General features: G+C 38.7%; 1 protein-coding gene and 1 pseudogene across 1 annotated transcript in view; one reads left to right on the plus strand and one right to left on the minus strand.

Annotated features, from left to right (window-relative positions):
• Window positions 1-1,034: 1,034 nt before the first annotated feature.
• mus81 (mus81 structure-specific endonuclease subunit) overlaps window positions 1,035-17,610 on the plus strand; it is a 34,841-nt gene continuing 18,265 nt past the window's right edge. The window contains exons 1-3 of the mRNA XM_083122870.1: window positions 1,035-1,088; window positions 3,816-3,989; window positions 16,383-16,521. Of these exons, the coding sequence (XP_082978996.1) occupies window positions 3,840-3,989; window positions 16,383-16,521 (289 nt within the window). The 5' untranslated portion in view covers window positions 1,035-1,088; window positions 3,816-3,839. The remainder of the gene's footprint in view (window positions 1,089-3,815; window positions 3,990-16,382; window positions 16,522-17,610) is intronic.
• On the minus strand, window positions 15,217-15,873 carry LOC145987828 (endothelial differentiation-related factor 1 homolog pseudogene; annotated as a pseudogene).

Here is a 17,610-nt window from a genome sequence, read left to right on the forward strand (position 1 = left end):
GAAGATCACCTTTCAGTTTCCAACGTACACATAAATTCATAGACACCATATTAACCTTTGAAAGGCTTTCCAACACGTGACAAAATATGGGGCTTCAAGATAGAAATATGACATGCCTTGCTTGAGTCATTCACGTCTTATCAGTTCACGTGGGCCATAACTCATTTGTTTGTTTGGGTTGCAACTTGAATCTAACCCATGTGCCAGGTTCCCCTTACTTGAGTGAGAGATCTGCTTTGGTCTGTTTAGACTTTCTTCCTCTCTCGAAAAAGTGTTTTCAGTTGTGTGAGCGCTCAGTGATTTTTACTTGATTTTTGAAGTGTCATATTCGTGCATTACACTCGCGTGTGTAGTGATCGCAATGGATCATAGTAAAAAGGGTAACTGTAACGTTCACAGTATAATATTAATATTTACATATAATTATCATTATATATACAAAATACGTAACACCTTCATTGTGAAGGAAGGTCATCATTTCCCGGCGACATGAACTAGCGCTGTATTGGCAACACTGTGCGGTTTCTCCATAAGCGCCGTTGTGTCTTCTGAACGTGAAAACGACTTTAGAAAGTTTCCGCATGGCGTCGAGAATGTCCTTATGGCAAAAGAAACTCTACTGTTGACACTGTTACTCATATTAATCACATTCTAAGAACGGTCAAGGCATACTCATCTTGTGCATGTTGCTCATATCGGTCTCTGTTAGAATTATAATACATTTTCCGAACTAGTGCAGTTTGAATCCATCAGCACGCGCTTTGTCTGCAAGGAGCAGACGATTCTCACGGAACAAAACAGCCTCCTCTGGCCCGTGCGTTTGGTGAATCTCGTTCTTGCACGAAACGCATGGAATGCGACTTTTGGGACAGCATAATGAAACTCACGAAACGCACGGAAGCACTTACGGGACAGCCAGTTACCATAACTCGTTTAACACGTTAAACTCGTGCGACTTTCGGAACGGGCCCTTTCTACTGCTTTGGTTCTGCGATGACGTAAGAACGTAAGGTAGATAGGGCGTTGTGCGATAAGTGAGACCCGCGTACAGCAACAGCCAGCAGAGAGGAGTGGCAACAGTAAATATGGTAAATAATCTGTGAGTTTATGTTATGTTGAAGAGTATTCTGTGATTTGCACAGGAGGCATTTATAAAAAAGTGCCTCAAAAATGTGAAATATAAAGAAATTATATATTTATATATATAATCGGAGGTAAAATTTTCGTATCCCCAAAACGTATTTCTTCAATTTTACAGGAGAAAGATCTTACCGAAATGGGTTTATTTATACTTTAGGAAGGTCTTGGAAGTTTGTTTTCGCCTCGTTGAATTTTTTTGCCGGTAAATCATGTAATTTTCGACATTAATGACACTCCGATGTACGAAAGCTGTTCCCTTGATGTCCGTCTACTACGTGAACCAAATATTTGCGAGCATTTCATGACGTAACAAGCGGTCAGTGTTTCCAAATATGCTGTTTTGTAACTGTGTAACAGTTCTAGAACGTAAATGAACGTGAGTTACTGTTCATCATTTCTGACTACGAATTTGCGACAACATGACGTGCACAGGATCAGTGGCGTGCACAATGTGAGGTTGATGGGGGTTATAACCCCCCCTTTTTGCCCAGTATCTCTAAGGCTATTTATGAATGGTTTGTGGGGCTATTTATGAATGGTTTGTGGGGCTATTTATGAATGGTTTGTGGGGCTATTTATGAATGGTTCGTGGGGCTATTCGTGCATGGTTTCTTGGGGTTTTCGAACCCGAAAAAAATTCTAATTTTGAAAAACAAATTTAACTAGGTTTCCTAACCTAACAGAACCTAACCTAACCTTGCCGTGCATGGTTCGTGGGGCTATTTAAGAATGGTTTGTGGGGTTTTCGAACCCGAAAAAAAAATTCTAATTTTGAAAAACAAATTTAACTATATTTCCTAACCTAACCTTGCCGTGCATGGTTCGTGGGGCTATTTATGAATGGTTCGTGGGTCTATCCGTGCATGGTTCGTGGAGTTTTCGAACCTGGAAAAATAATACAAAATCAGTAACACGAAAGTAGGTATTTTTCTATGAAGAAGGTTGCAACACTGCATAACCACTGATCATGGACTACGCTAGTCAAGATTTCTCCGCCATATCGCGTGTAACGCAAGCGAAAGCGAACAAAATAAAAATACTCGATATTTCGAAAATTGAGATTATTTGTGTGCAAAACACGAAACGCGAACTTGAAGAACCCTTAGGAATGCAGAATACGCAAGTATCAATGTGAAAAATACAAAAATAAGGGAATTAGAGACGTTTGGTGGTTACTGAAATTTTAATGTCATATCTACTAGTAAATACTTGTGGGTACTATTATAGTATGGGGGAGACACCTATAAATCATATATTTCGCACTTTTTTACATTGCTAACGTACTATTTTGGAATGCGGAACATTACCTAAGGTGAAATAATGCATTTGTAACTAAGATAATGTCTATTTCTTACATTTATGAGTACTTACTGTTACTTGTTATTTCGATTATGTAACACATTATGGCGGGCGATAGCGTACTGGTTCAGGGCACGTTGTGCGAGCGTTTTGTCGATTTATGCAGTGGTGCAACCTTGTTCACCGGAAAATACCTACCTTCATGCCCGGATTTGAAATTATGCTAATATCTCACAAACTAATGACGTTAGCCTCACAAACCATTGACGTTAGCTCCACAAACCATTGACGTTAGCCCCACAAACCATTGATGTTAGCCCCAAAAACCATTCATGCTCCGGTATAGTAAAGTGTTACCCCATTCACGTTAGCCCCAAAAACCATTTTCCGTAAGGTTAGGTTAGGTTAGGCAAGCATAGTTAAAAAAAAATTAAAAACAATTAAAAATACTCTACACATCATGTTCTAGTGAAAACACTGACTATGGGGTTACGTCATCTTAACACACGGAGCATTGTGCTCTCGTGCAGAAAGCAAATGGCGGCAGCAGAAACAGCGTGTCGGACAGAGATTTTTGCAGAAAACAACATGTATTCGCATTAAAATGGATCAAAACTACATTCACGAACTTCCACAATGCTACAGAAAATGATTTCCGTAAGTACTTTCTCCTGTAAATTTGAAGAACTCTGTCTCCCCTATACTATAATGTTACGTAGAGGTTATTCGTTAAGAAAAATTGGACAAACAGTCAATAAATCACACTCCACGTTCAATACTTAGTAAACAAATTTAGAGAGGAAGGTTCAACACAGAATGAGCCGAGAGAACCAAAAGAGAGACAGTTGAATAAATGTGATGAACGCTTTATTTTAAAACGAGTGCGAGAAAACCCCCGACTTAGTGTTCCTCAGTTACGACAGTTAGTAGAGAATGTTGCTGGCAAGATGATGTTCGATGAAACTGTTGCACGTGCCTTGTGGAAGCATGGATATCATGGCAAAATACCATGAAAGTGGCCGTATGTAAATAAGGTGAATCGCAGGAATAGACTTTCATTCGCGAAAGAGCACATATACAAGGACAAGGAATTTTGGGATAGTGTCATATGGTCAGACGAGTCCAAGCTATCAGTTTTGATGTTTATTTGAAAATTACACCAAATGCATTTTACTGATATATTTGTTGTGGTCTATCACCAATTTAATTAGACGTAAGCGAGTTACTAATTTTTATCAACCACATCTTTTATTCCCAAAACATGAACCAAGTTTTTATTTCTAAGTTTCTGCATGTATTCATAGGATACAATTTGCATTAGACATAGTGAGACATTGCATGAGAGTGTATGTTTGCATTATATCTTTTCATTTTAGATATGAGCATATTATGATAAGGAAATGGGAGATGAACATAGAGTACCAGATCATAATAGAAGAAAGAGGAAACCTATTAAAAAGTGTCCAAACCCCTTGTTTGAATCATGGTTGATTGAATGGAAGAATCAATCTGCGGAAAGGAACTCAAATATGCAATATGTATTTGGAAAGGTACTGTATGAAATTTAACTGATCACAACTGTGAAGCAAAATTCAAGAAATCCTTCTTTTGTTTCAAATCATTATTCATTGAACTAAACACCCAAATAAGCATGTTAACAATAGCTGCCTTGAAGTTTTTGACCCACCACTCTTTTATTCATAATAATTTTTCTCTGAAGATTATGTTCCTCTTCTTTAACCTAATATTTTATGCTCAGGATGAGTGAAAGAAGCCCCCTTCTCACCTTTTTCTGAATTTAATGTAAGTCATGTTGAAATTCTGTACTCCTCAGGAATTTTTTGCAATCAAAAAATTGTAATGTTCTTTGTGTGTTCTTTTCTATGTTCCTAACATTTTGATGCTACAAGCGTGCATCTTTTTGAAAAGTTACATTGGTTATGGATTTAAACAGTATATACAAGGCCTAAAAGAATGGTGATAACAATAACGCTTTTTTGTAATTTCTTAACGAACACAATTCCGTGAATAATTGATTTGATTTATTTTACTTTGCATTTCTGCCACTTTTGGCTAATCATGAAGATTAGGATGAGTGATGATATGATGAAATTGGTGAAGGGGCACTCACAAAGATCACCCATGCCCAGGCTGGCATTTGAACCCTGGACCCCTGGCATCGTAGCATACTGTGCTAACCACTCTGCCATCGTGGCCAGCAAATTTATTTAAAGAACAGCTATGTTGTTTAATTTATTTTTAATTTCATTTTAAATGTCTTTTCCGTAATTTCTTTCCCTCTTTTATTTACCCTATTCTCATATGAATATGGGAAGTCACCAGAATTGTCCGGAAACGGATCGCCTCATAGTAACAGATTTTAACAAGCTTTTGTGCATGTTTAGAGTTAGTAAGGAAATATCATTGTTTGAAATATCTCGTTTCAAAACGTAATACATATTGTACAGGGTGCCTCTAAAGAATGTGATCCTTAAAAAAAAATACAAGACACCGACATTTTCACATAATTGTTAAGAAACAACAAACTAAGATAGAAAGTTTATTTTTGCTTTATTGTACAAAGTAAAGTATACTTAGTTGTAAGGCAATGTAGATTTTGCCTTACCTTTATATGTGTATGCCCAGGTAGTGGTTGAAATTCACTGTCGTTAAGATGTGCGGCTTAAAATTAGACAAGTTTATTGATTTCCCTCATACTGAGGAAATCAGCCAAAGTCTTTATATTCGTCACAGTATGACTTCTATGTATGGTTCATCAGCACACAACCTCATATTGCTGTTTAATGTTTCTGGTTATAAATTACAGACACTTTTTACAGTATGTTTGGAGAAGAAAGTGCAAAATGAGGCTATTTCAAGAGTTAAAATCTTGTAATGGGAAAGGTGGCAACACTATGCAGGTGGTATAATTGGAAACACCTGAACTTTGGTATTATTTACAGGAAATATGAAAATTGCACTCTGCCTCATTTGGTATCTATTGCGGACATACGAAATACGTGCAGTGCAGAATGTCCGTAATACGGAAGTTTCCAATAATCATATCCCAAGTCAACTGGAAGTTGTAAGTGGAAAGTAATCTCAAGGGATCAATCAGAGTTGCAATGTGGAATATAATTTTACATTGACAGTGATGATTGTCAATTTAGTTCACTGAAAACAGCTCATTTGTATGTCGCAAATGCAGTGTGAATACGTTGCACAGTTGCTGAATCCTGAGTGTAGGTTCTCCCAGTAAATGTGCCAGGTGGTGAAATCCTGAGCAAAATGTCAGTGTGTGGAGGCCAACATGAATCTTCCTTGCTCGGCCATTTAAAACTCTGTGCACGTCCATGAGGGTGCATAAATTTGACACGATATTCACTGTTATCATGAGACACTTCTGTAATGATCCCCAACCACCACTCCGAATTGTACACACAAGCAACGTATGATGAACTGTGTAGCATTATTTTACCTTGTGTTACCGGCACGTTGGAAACTTCTTTAGATATCACACTAACTTCAGTTCTTGTAGTCATGCTGGATATGTGAGATGTAAGCATGCGTGTTTTGGTCAGTGGTATGAAACAATGAAGACTTCTTGTTCCTTCAATGCAAGTTGCTTGAGCAAATCGTGGCTTTAACTTGTCTGTTTGCTGTACAATTTCCTTAGAGCTGACATAGAAAACCTGAATGTTCTTGATTGTAGATGCAAATTCACATAGTTGCATAGGAGTTAGAATATGATTGTTGTATGGTCTTTGTATGCTTGCCCTAGTTGCCAACTGTTTCACTGTGGCACCTACACCATCAGAAGGTCCCTTCCCATGACAACTAGCAAAAAAGTGCCACTCTGCTTTCAAACCGAAATCCTCCTCATGATGACAGACATTTATAAAATTTTTCCTGTTCTTGTATTGTGCAGAAGATCCATCACTGAAATACACATTTTTCCGTATAGCTGGGAATCTGTTTCTGAGAATTGAGAGAACTTCTTGTTGAAAGGAATAAAAAGATGCTGTGTCATGAATCAGGTGATCACTTACAGCATACAGAGAAACTGTACTAACAGATAATTCATTCTGCACATAGGCAACAAAAGGATGAAGTGTGGCTTGAGAATTTTCCCAGTGAAATCCTTGCACAGCATCTTGCGCTACAAAAGCATAATTCTCTGAGAAATCTACTAGAAGGATGCACTCATCATCTGCAAGCGATGATTTCCTTGTTGATAGAAAGTGGCTTTGTGCAGAGAAAATAAAATGGTGTCTGGTTAAGGCTGGAATTCTTTCAAGGAAAGTAGCAATTAATTCTTCTATTGTTTGTACGACTGATGTGAGTGTGCTCCTGTCTGTAGTGACCCACTATTTGTATGTTATTTCCTCATGTTCTGCACACACATTTTCTAGGTACTCCTGCACTCCTCCCTGAGCAGTTTGTACATTCACCAAACATACACTCCATATTTGATATATCACAAACACATTTTTCCATTATAGTAAGAAGTTTGACATGGGGTTGAACAGAGTGCAGCATGAGCTTCATATTCTGGTGTATGATGCACACACACACACACTATGAGTTCCACCTGCTCCTGGAAGAACACACCATTTTGGACGTAATTCGGCAAATTTTGAGAACCCCACTTGCAAGTTTGGATGTTCATTTTTAAACAATGCATACAACTCTTTTAAATTGCACATTACCAGACGCTTTTGTTTATGCACCCTGCCTCCGTCAACCTTCACAGAAATGATATCTTTCTTTCCTGCACATATTCGGCTGTTTTCATCATTCTCATAAAACTTGCGGCAAGCATCAATGGTATCCCCATTCAGAGCAATGCCAGTCTTTGGTGAAGGCAGTGCCAGTATTCCTTTCTCAGCTTTCAGTTTTATGGCTGTTCGTACCATGTACTCAGTAGTGTCGAAATATTTGTTAACCTTTGTTGTTTGCCAACTATGAGGGGCAAGTGTGAGTATTTGAAATTGTTCAGCTCTTGAAGCCTTGATGAATTTCTGCTGAAGTTCTGACATGAGAAGGTTTAGGTCGCGTTCAGCATGAGTTTTTGTAGCCTCAGCAGATTCTTCTGACTCTTCAGGGATATGTAAAACTGCTGCAACATGCGTTGTAACACAAGATTGTATTTGTTTCATTTTTGCTTTTCCATACCTTTTCCTCTTCTCTTTGTTCACATGAGTAAGTGTCTTCATGGGAGATACTTGTATTTCATGCAGACTTGAATTCAGTCTCTTCAATGGACTAGCACTGCTGTCTGGGACATAATCACTGTCATTTATCTCATCAACATTACCCAAATCTTCAGGCTGGTATGGTGTTTCTTTCATGCGTGTCTCACATTTTCCACACAATTTTTGCCCAGGAATCAGTTTACCACCATATATCCTTGCTGTTTCTACAGTAATTGTCCTTAGTGACTTCTTACAAGGACCCTTGTGATAGGAAAGTGGGTCGCAGCAATGAGAACCAAATATGTGAGAACATTTTTGCAAGTAAACCTTTGCATGATGGAAACAAATATTATCTACGCTACCTACTCTAAATTTCAACAGTTCTTGATCTAAACCTGGCAGGGTGCTTACCAATACAGTTCCTGTTTTTGGTGTGTAGTGATGTAGGTAACAAGCACTGTCTATGTCTTCAAGCCTACACTGCACTGCACTGAGGGTTCATGTGGCACACAGCCCTGAGGCAATGCCATGTCTGTGTTTATTTCACTTTGAGTTATCACACACAGAATGAATGTCTTCCTGTCTCTAAGTACAGTTTGTTAACAAGTCTTACTGTTATTCACACTAAATAATTGAAAAACACCACTGCTCTCACCAAAATATTACGGTACACCACCAGAAGCCAGCCTCATATCACACAATAGATTTGGCGGGAAAACAAAAGAGTCCTGAAATTCACATGAAACAAATGAGTATCAAAATGCACAATTGTTTCACAATTAACTTTTTTGTTTTGGAATATACTCTTTTTACAGGTGTGAGTGCATGAGTCGAGGTACAGCAACCTGAAATATTTGAAAGGAAAACTCATTTACGCATTATATGTGAAAGCAGATATTAGCAGAACGGCAGTACACATAATTCAGTATTCTATGAAAATGGTTCAGAGTGCAATCATGAAATTTCTCCTGAGGAACATGTTAGAATATTACAATATTTTACTGCCACTCATTTCTTCTTGATATCTTTCCCTCATATGGAACTTTGCACCCAAAAAGAGTGCTTTTTTTTAGCTTTTTCATATTTTTAACATACATGACACACTTTTTAAGCAAGAAGGAAATATATTGCAGTGTTCCTTTTTAGTGTGGAGACCCCACACTTTGGGAACTGTTCTTGTGAGAACTATGAAGATTGCATTTTATTTCCTTCCACTTTAAAATATGACATAGATTTCCACATATATGTGTGGGAAGTTGCTTTTTCAGTTATGAAAAAGACAACCACAAATTAATATAGTTGTCACCAAACTGAACTTTTTTCATTGGATATATTTCCTTTACATGATACAACTAGAAATCATATGTCATTTATTTTAGTTACGCTACAAGCATTTATCTTGTACCTTCGCACTGTACGTTACCACGTCACTACACACTGAGACGGTAACTTTAATCAGTCATGTAGACCAAACTAATGACCGTAGACATAAATAATTTTAGTTTTCCATAATACCCTCAGACATACATTTGTGCAAAATTTTATTAAAATTGGAGATGTAGTGGCGACTACCATTTCGGTGATTTGCCATGGAATGACCACATTTCATGTGTGTGCCTGCCTCCATGGCGGAGTGGTGAGCTCAGCAAGCTATGATGGTCAGGGGTCCTGGGTTCAAATGGGTGTTTTTTGTGACTCTCCCTTTATCAATTCATGATATCATCACTCACCCTCATCTTTGCAATTAAAGTGGCAGAATAGAGAAGTAAAATAAACTAAATCAATCACTCAATTCATGGGACAAAGACTAAGGTAGGTAAAGTTCCCCTGCATATTGGGCAGACTTCTGCACAGAGTGATTAGCACAGCATGCTACGAAGCCATTGTTTCAGGTTTAAATCCCAGCCTGGGCATGGGTGTTCTTTGTGAATGTCCCTTCATCAATGTCATCATGTCATCACTCATCCTTATTTTCGTAATTAGTCAAAAGTGGCAGAAAGAAGCAAATTAAATTAAACCAAGTCATTCAGTGAATCAACTATGGACATTTCACCATGCCTTGAAGTCACTTAGCCTGGATGTGGAGATAGGGCCCCACACAATATTTATTTCCTTATTTCTGGAGGTGATGTGATTGACACCATGCTCCACTACCTTTACCCCCAGTTACCCGTTTATTTGGGGCTGTTGGAACCCCCAGAGCAGGTTTATGCAGGGACAAGGTCAGAAAAGTTCCAATTTTATCACCCACCCCAGGAATCAAGCTGCATCTCCATGTGGCAGATGATGCCATACTGACTGTACCACCACAGTTCCAAGGAACAGAATGTCATATTTGCAACAATGTTTTGAAATTTGGTAACAGTATATGTGTAATCAACACATACCAAACTGTTGGCAACACCAGCTTTGATTGTGATAATTCTGTTTACCAAGATGGTAGCCTAAGAAATATGCCTCCAGAAAAGCTCGTAGTTTTAGCAAAAGTTTTATGTACCTGTGCAATTATTTGTAACTTCTCTGTGTGGATTTTAGCTTACATAACGTAAAATATGTCATACACATGGAATAATCTTTAAAAATAAATAACCGCCAGTAATTGCAGACCTGTCTGCTACTGAGTATTGCACCATTTTATTTGTTCCTTCACACACGTAATGTAAGTGACCAGAAAGTGCAACTGTTACTATCTTTAGCAGGTTTACTATTTTTTTCACATAAGAATTTGCAGTTTCTTACTAGTCAGTTGCATCATAAGCTTGGGATATTTTTGCATTCATATTTTCATTGTGGAAAGTATTGTAATAATGTCCAAAAATGTGTAACGTAACTGACTGTTTAGACAACATTCTTTCCTGTAAGTGTAAAAAATTTAGTTTAAGCTTAGATGTTAACTTTCAAAACTTGTTAACTAGCCTGACAGTCACTGCTAGATCCAGAGAAGGGGGAATGTATAGGTTCACGAGTTCTTCTTACACCACCTCCAGCACTACCAAACTGATATTAATAAATATAAGACAGTGTGGTATTAAATCAAAAAATATGTCATGATGTGATAAGTTTAGGTTAGCAATTTCTTATTTTCCCATATTTAATTAAAGATTGTAGATACTGGTAAATGTTTTGAGACGAAATATTCTGCTAGATAAGATTTTTTAATTTATTTTTTTATTCTTGCCATTTTTACCTAACCATTTTCATGGTATGAGATTCTGAATGCCGAAATATTTTTAGTTACCTTTTGAAAGTTGGTAGATACAGGCTGTGGGACAACCCCCCACCCCCTCCTAGCTGTATTCTGATGTAGTAGCTGCTGTTCAAAATACATATTATCTGGCCACTGTAATGGAGAATGGTGGAAACTATTGGAAGTGGCAGGGTCTTCTGGATGAAATACTTTATGACCTAAATAATGTTCTTCATAATACAGGGTAAGTCAAAATGATGGACCCGATTTCAGACATTTATTCTGTGAAATATAATAAACAAATGTTATTGTGAGATATGTGCTAAGAAAGGTAAACTGTCAAAGTTTTTTTCAAACAAATCACAAGTGTTCTCTGTGAGCACCTCGCGTAACACGGCACACATCAAGACGATAGTCTATCTCCTGCCAAACCTTGTGGAGCATGTTCCGGTCAATATCAGCAATGGCTGCTGTGATACGGTCACGCAGCTCATCCAATGTTGTTGGAAGTGGTGGTACGTAAACATGATCCTTGACAAAACCCCACATGAAGGAATCACATGGGGTCATGTCGGGGAACGAGGTGGCCAATGAAGGAGAGGTCGATCCTCCGGAGATGCACGGCCTATCCAACGTTGTTCCAATGCCCCATTGAGATGGTCCCGAACACTGCCATGGTAATGCGCAGGGGCACCATCCAATTGGAGAATGAAATCTGCGCTATCCTCTGCAAGCTGTGGAAGGAGCCATACTTGCAGCATATCAAGGAAAACAAGTCCTGTCACAGTACGTTCATGGAAGAATAAGGGCCCATAAATCTTTTCATCGAAAATGGCACAAAAGGCATTCACTTCTGTAGTTAAAAAAGACAAAATTGCTAATATTTTAGTATCTCGTAAGTGATATCCTCCAGTGTTCCACAAATTCATGGGGGTTAGCAGTTTCTCAAATCCTTACGTTGTGTCTATTCACTTTCCCTGAAAGGTGAAAAGTTGCTTCATCACTGTAAATTAACCTCTCAGAGAATTCGAGGAAATCAGCACAGAAGGATGCGTGCAAAGCATAATCAGTGTCTTTTAAGGCTTGAACTAGTTGCAAGCGGTAGGGTTTCATTTGTAAACGTTTCCGCAGAACCCGCCAGACAGTTTTCTGTGGAAGTTGAAGTTCTCTTGCTGCCCGGGAGGTGGACTCTGCACGAAATGTGTGCACTCGTTACACTGTCTCTTCCGAATCTCTGAAATGTTCATACCACTTACGAATGGCCTTTCCCGTAGGTGGTTCTCTCCGATTTTTGGTACGGAAATGCCGTTGCACACTAATCACAGACTTGTTCACATGATAATCAAGCACACAAAAAAGATCTCTGTTCTCCAGTCAACGCCATTTTCCTGCTCGCTGCTGACTCCTAGCGGTAGAAAGTGGAAACACTGCATGGAAACTAAACTTTGAAAGTTAACCTTTTGAAGCGCATGTCTCTCAATAACATATGTTTATTAGATTTCACAGAATAAATTTCTGTAATCTGGTCCATCATTTTGACTTACCCTGCATATAAGGTCCCATCAAATGAAAAGGTCCAATGGAAAATATCCCGAAATACGTGGTACCTGTGACAGTGCTTTTGGTTGCTGTGTATACCCATAGGTGTATGTGACATGTCAGTGGCAGGGGATCAGCGCATATGCAATGTTGACTCTGGTAGCGTTGGCTAATCACTTCTCTTTCTCCCCTCCAAGGTGTTTGTCCGAGGAACAACACATGTGCAGAATGGGACTGTCGTTGACCCATTTGTTGCGATACAAGAATGAGGGTGAGGATTTCGTGTCCATGATCATTGCGGGAGATGAATCCTTAAGTCTGCATTACCAACCAGAATCAAAACGTGACAGTATGCAGTGGAAGCACCCAGGGTCACCCAAACATGTTGGGCAACATCAGCCAGCAAGATCATGATGACCATGGTCCCCTGCTAGTGGAGTTCCTTCCAAAAGGACACACCATTAATGCCAACACGTACTGCGAAATACTGCATCGTCTGCAGACAGCAATAAAGCATACACGGCAAGTTCAGCGCAGGCATCATTTTACAGCACGATACTGCTCGTCCCCATTCAAACAGGACCAGTTGAATTCCTTCTGTTGGGAAGTGCTCGACCACCCTGCTTACAGTCCTGACTTCAGTCCATGCGATTTCCACATTTTCAGCCCAATGAAGAAACACCTCAGAGGATGCCGCTATGCTTCAGATGCAGATCTGCAGGCTGCAGTGACAGAATGGTTTGCCTCACAACCCAAGGACTTCTTCTACCAAGGCATTCATCAGTTTGTACCCAAGTGGGATAAGTGCCTTACCTCATGTAGAGAATATGTGTAGTCAGTGTCAGTAATAACCTCTGACACACCATTAATGCCAACACGTACTGCGAAATATTGCATCGTCTGCAGACAGCAATAAAGCATACACGGCAAGTTCAGCACAGGCATCATTTTACTGCACGATACTGCTCGTCCCCATTCAAACAGAACCAGTTGAATTCCTTCGGTTGGGAAGTGCTCGACCACCCTGCTTACAGTCCTGACTTCAGTCCATGCGATTTCCACATTTTCAGCCCAATGAAGAAACATCTCAGAGGACGCCGCTATGCTTCGGATGCAGATCTGCAGGCTGCAGTGACAGAATGGTTTGCCTCACAACCCAAGGACTTCTTCTACCAAGGCATTCATCAGTTGGTACCCAAGTGGGATAAGTGCCTTATCTCATGTAGAGAATATGTGTAGTCAGTGGCAGTAATAACCTCTGTACATGGAAATGGACCTTTTCATTTGATGGCACCTTATACCTTGTAAATTCTATTGATGTTCCATATTGCCCAACCTATGCACACTGGTAATGTATAGACTATCGCTATGTAATGTAAGTGATCAACACTTAATTTTAGGAAAACTAATGAGCTTGCAATCTTAGTGTCTACATTTCTGTATGAGCTATTCCATGTTATTTCTACAACATATAAAATTGCCACTTTGGAAATGGAAAGACAGAACAGAAATTTTTTGCTCTATTGGGGAGCTATCAGACCAAAATATTAGTATGTATATTCTCTATATAATGATAGAATATTTATATCATTATAACAATTAGGGCTGAAACAATTTTGATGCAGATGCTATTGAATGATTCTTGCTGATACCTGAACATTGTAGCCTATCATGCCGAAGGCATGACTCGAATCCGGGACCCCGGGCGCCATAGTCCGATAGTCTAATCATTTCATAAAAAGGGCCCAAGTATGAAAGAAGCTGGAAAGAGCTTCTTTCAAGCAAACGCCACCTGCGATCTTCAGCGGATGTACAAATCCTCTGATACGAATTCTTCCGGAATCGCAGGAAAGATACTGCAAACACAGCTTTACGCTGAAAGCACCGTTATTGAGAGACGCGGTCTCTCAACGGCCGAAGTTCGAATTTCGTTTAAATAGCTTGAGAGAATATTTCCCCGCCCAGTCGGTATCTGAAATCTGTCGTGTACACAGTTAGTGCCTCGGAATTATACAAGTTGTTGAACTAAGAAAGTTATGGCGTGAATAGTTATTACCGAACGTTACAAAAGGAGTTACAGCGAGGAGTAGTACAATATCGGAAAGGAGTTTTATTTCAGGAGAGTTCATCAGAGTTTCATCAACGAACCAGCGAGTCGATCGTCACTTCGAGATCTACAGGTAACGAACGTTCCTCTATCCTTGTCTTTCAATCACTCACACCCTTGCCAGACCAGTCAATTGTAGTGTTTAAAGTTAATCGTGCGTGTAGTTCTTATTTCACAAGGCTAGCCCCCTTGCTTGGTTAAGTTTAGACATAGCTTTTCAGAGCTATACCCCCTCTTACGATACACCTCTCGCAGCCAAATAACTTCGAATATCAGGCTCCCTTAATATAAACGATTGGGTGATTGTACGATAGGTACCCAACATGTGTATCAATTTTCACACAAAGTTTCCAAATGTTCCTCGTTCACATAACCTTTCTACAGCAGAGGAGGCATTAATTTCTGGATTACCTTTGTAGAATAAAACAAAAGGATATAGCTGTGGACAATTTACCCACTTTTCATTGATTGATTTGCTTTATTTTACTTCGCTTTTTGTGCCACTTCTGGCTAATTTGCGAAGATGAGGATAAGTGATGACACTCACAAACATCCATGCCCAGGCTGGGATTCGAACCCGGGACCCCTGGTGTCGTACCCAGATCTGCCCCGCACCTCCACCACGTACAATCACCCGATCGTTTATATTAAGGGATCATAGATAGGCTATGTGAAGCCTGATATATATATATATATATATATATATATATATATATATATATATATATATATATATATATATATATATATTTTTAGCATACTAATCAAGTTTTATTCAGATTTAAAAGATAGCATTTTTGAATAAAAATGCTAATAGCTACAACCAAAAAAAAATAATAATAGTAATAAACAGAGAACCCATGTTCCTATATTTTGGTGTGGATGAAGCAAGTAATCTCGAGTTATTTGCTGTTCACTCTGACGCGTCTCCCGATGGCTCTTTCTATTTTTCCGAGGATATTTTGATTTGGTATGGCTCTGCCTGCTTCGTAGTCATTGATGACCTGTTGCTTCTCATTGACTCTTGTGGCCAGATCCTTCTGACTCCATCCCTTCGAATGCCGTCCCTGCTGAATGAGCTTCCCTACGTCAAGGGGAACCTTGTCGTGCCTCAGCTCCTCCGTCTCACGATCCAACTTAGCCATGTTCTTTGTGGTCTGATGTTGTTTGTTTTGCCCTGCATCCCACTTTTGCTGCGTTTCTACAGCAATTCGTTGGCAACGAGCTGCATTAACTGCCTGCTCAGTCTTCATCGCAGAAGCCTTTGGTGGCTTTTTGCGCAGAATTGTAACAGTTTCCCAGTCTGTTTGAGACATAATTTCGTACGTATGTATGAAATGTGACACAAAATTTCCTTCCGTCTAAGCAAAACAATTTTTTTTTACGCGATTTCGGGAATGGACATGTTTTTATTGTAAAATTGCTAAGAAAAACTAGTTATTGATGAAAAGAATCAAAGTATTACTTGAAAACTACACCATTTTAGTTTACCACAATTTTGCAGTACAAGATTGTGCAATATTTTTGATTGAAATCTTGATCTGGCACACACTGATGGTGGGTATTAGCTTGTACTGATACAGTGGTATTTGCATAGCCTACTAATGCATGTTAGTTAATTCAAATTTTTGTTAATAAACTGGTGTGCTTCATGCGAGATTATGAAGTTAAATAAGGGGGATGTGAAGGTAGAGCTTTGTATCCTTTCTATTGGCTGAAGATGGTTGTGCGATGCACCATGCTCTGGCAACTTTTACTCTCACAGAGTATTTTTTCATGTGTGTGTGTTGTGACATTGTTGAAAATAATATCTGCAAAATACAGTCATAATATTTTAAATATCCGAAGCCCATTCTTTGAGATTCAGAACTAAATTGAATTCAATATTACAGTATTTGTTTATTTTCTCCCATAGGCTTTGGAATCGCTAAGAAAATATCCATTACCGTTGAAGAGTGGAAGAGATTGTAAAATTTTAGAATACTTTGGTGACAGAATATGTTTACTGCTAGATAGGAGGCTAGCTGAGTATAAAGCACAGAATGGAGGTGAAGGTTTGTAGAATATGTATTATTAAATAGGATGGGTCGGGGTAATTTGGGGCAATTTTCATCACTTTTTTTAAAAAAAACTGAAATACCTTTGAGACTGATAGTAACATTTCTCAGTTCTATTTATACATTGGAATATCAGACAGTACATTCTGACTGTTTTTCTTTTTAAACGCCTCATAGTAAATGTTCTGTACACTGTTTTATACCCTGCCCCAAATTACCCCAGGGTTGGGGGAATTTGAGGCACTTCTCACTTTTGTACTTTTCACCTCTGTAGTTCAGTCCCTGCACAAAATTACCCCATCTTGAGGGTATTGTGGGCAAAAAGACAGTAAAAGAGGTCTCATCATACGTTTTATTCACTTTTTTCACATACGTTCGTGGCATGATGACACTGCCCCAAATTACCCCAGTTTTTAACTTTTCTTCACTGCACAAAATGTAATGGGCCTAACACAGGGAAACAAACACTATCTTGAAGGTTAACCCTCAAATGTAAAAAGTGTGTAAGCTAAATTGTTCTGGGTGTTGTCTGTATGGTTGTGAGCACAGTTCAACACTGACCCTTGAAACTGCACTGTCCAGTTTTACCTGAGAAACATTTTTTTTAGGTTCGATGGGTTAGCCTAGAAAATAGTTTACAAATGAGGGTCTTCAAAATATTAGAACCAACAAACTGTAAAAATTTCATTACATTCTGCAAAGTAGGTTTTGTATAATTCAAACTTTTCTAAAAATGCCCCATATTACCCCACTGCCCCAAATTACCCCAACCTACCCTATCTAATCAAGGAATATGAACACAAGCTCTATGTATGTGGATGTGACCAAAAAGTATAAATTTCACAAAGTAAATTTGATTGTCAAGAACCTTTTATGGATTTTACCTTTTCCCACATTTTAAGTTTTTTGTTCACAGACACCTGAAAAATGCAAACTTGAGATTTCATCATATATATGTGATAAAATTAAATTGAAGATATAAGGAGAGTAGATTTTATACTCACTACATTTTAGTTTAAAATTATCGTGAAGTGAAAGTTAAAATGTAACATGACACTCTGGAGTCTTTCACTAAAGACACACACA

Source organism: Lepisma saccharinum, chromosome 5 (genome assembly GCF_977018435.1).
Source record: "Lepisma saccharinum chromosome 5, izLepSacc3.1, whole genome shotgun sequence".
NCBI lineage: Eukaryota > Metazoa > Arthropoda > Insecta > Zygentoma > Lepismatidae > Lepisma > Lepisma saccharinum.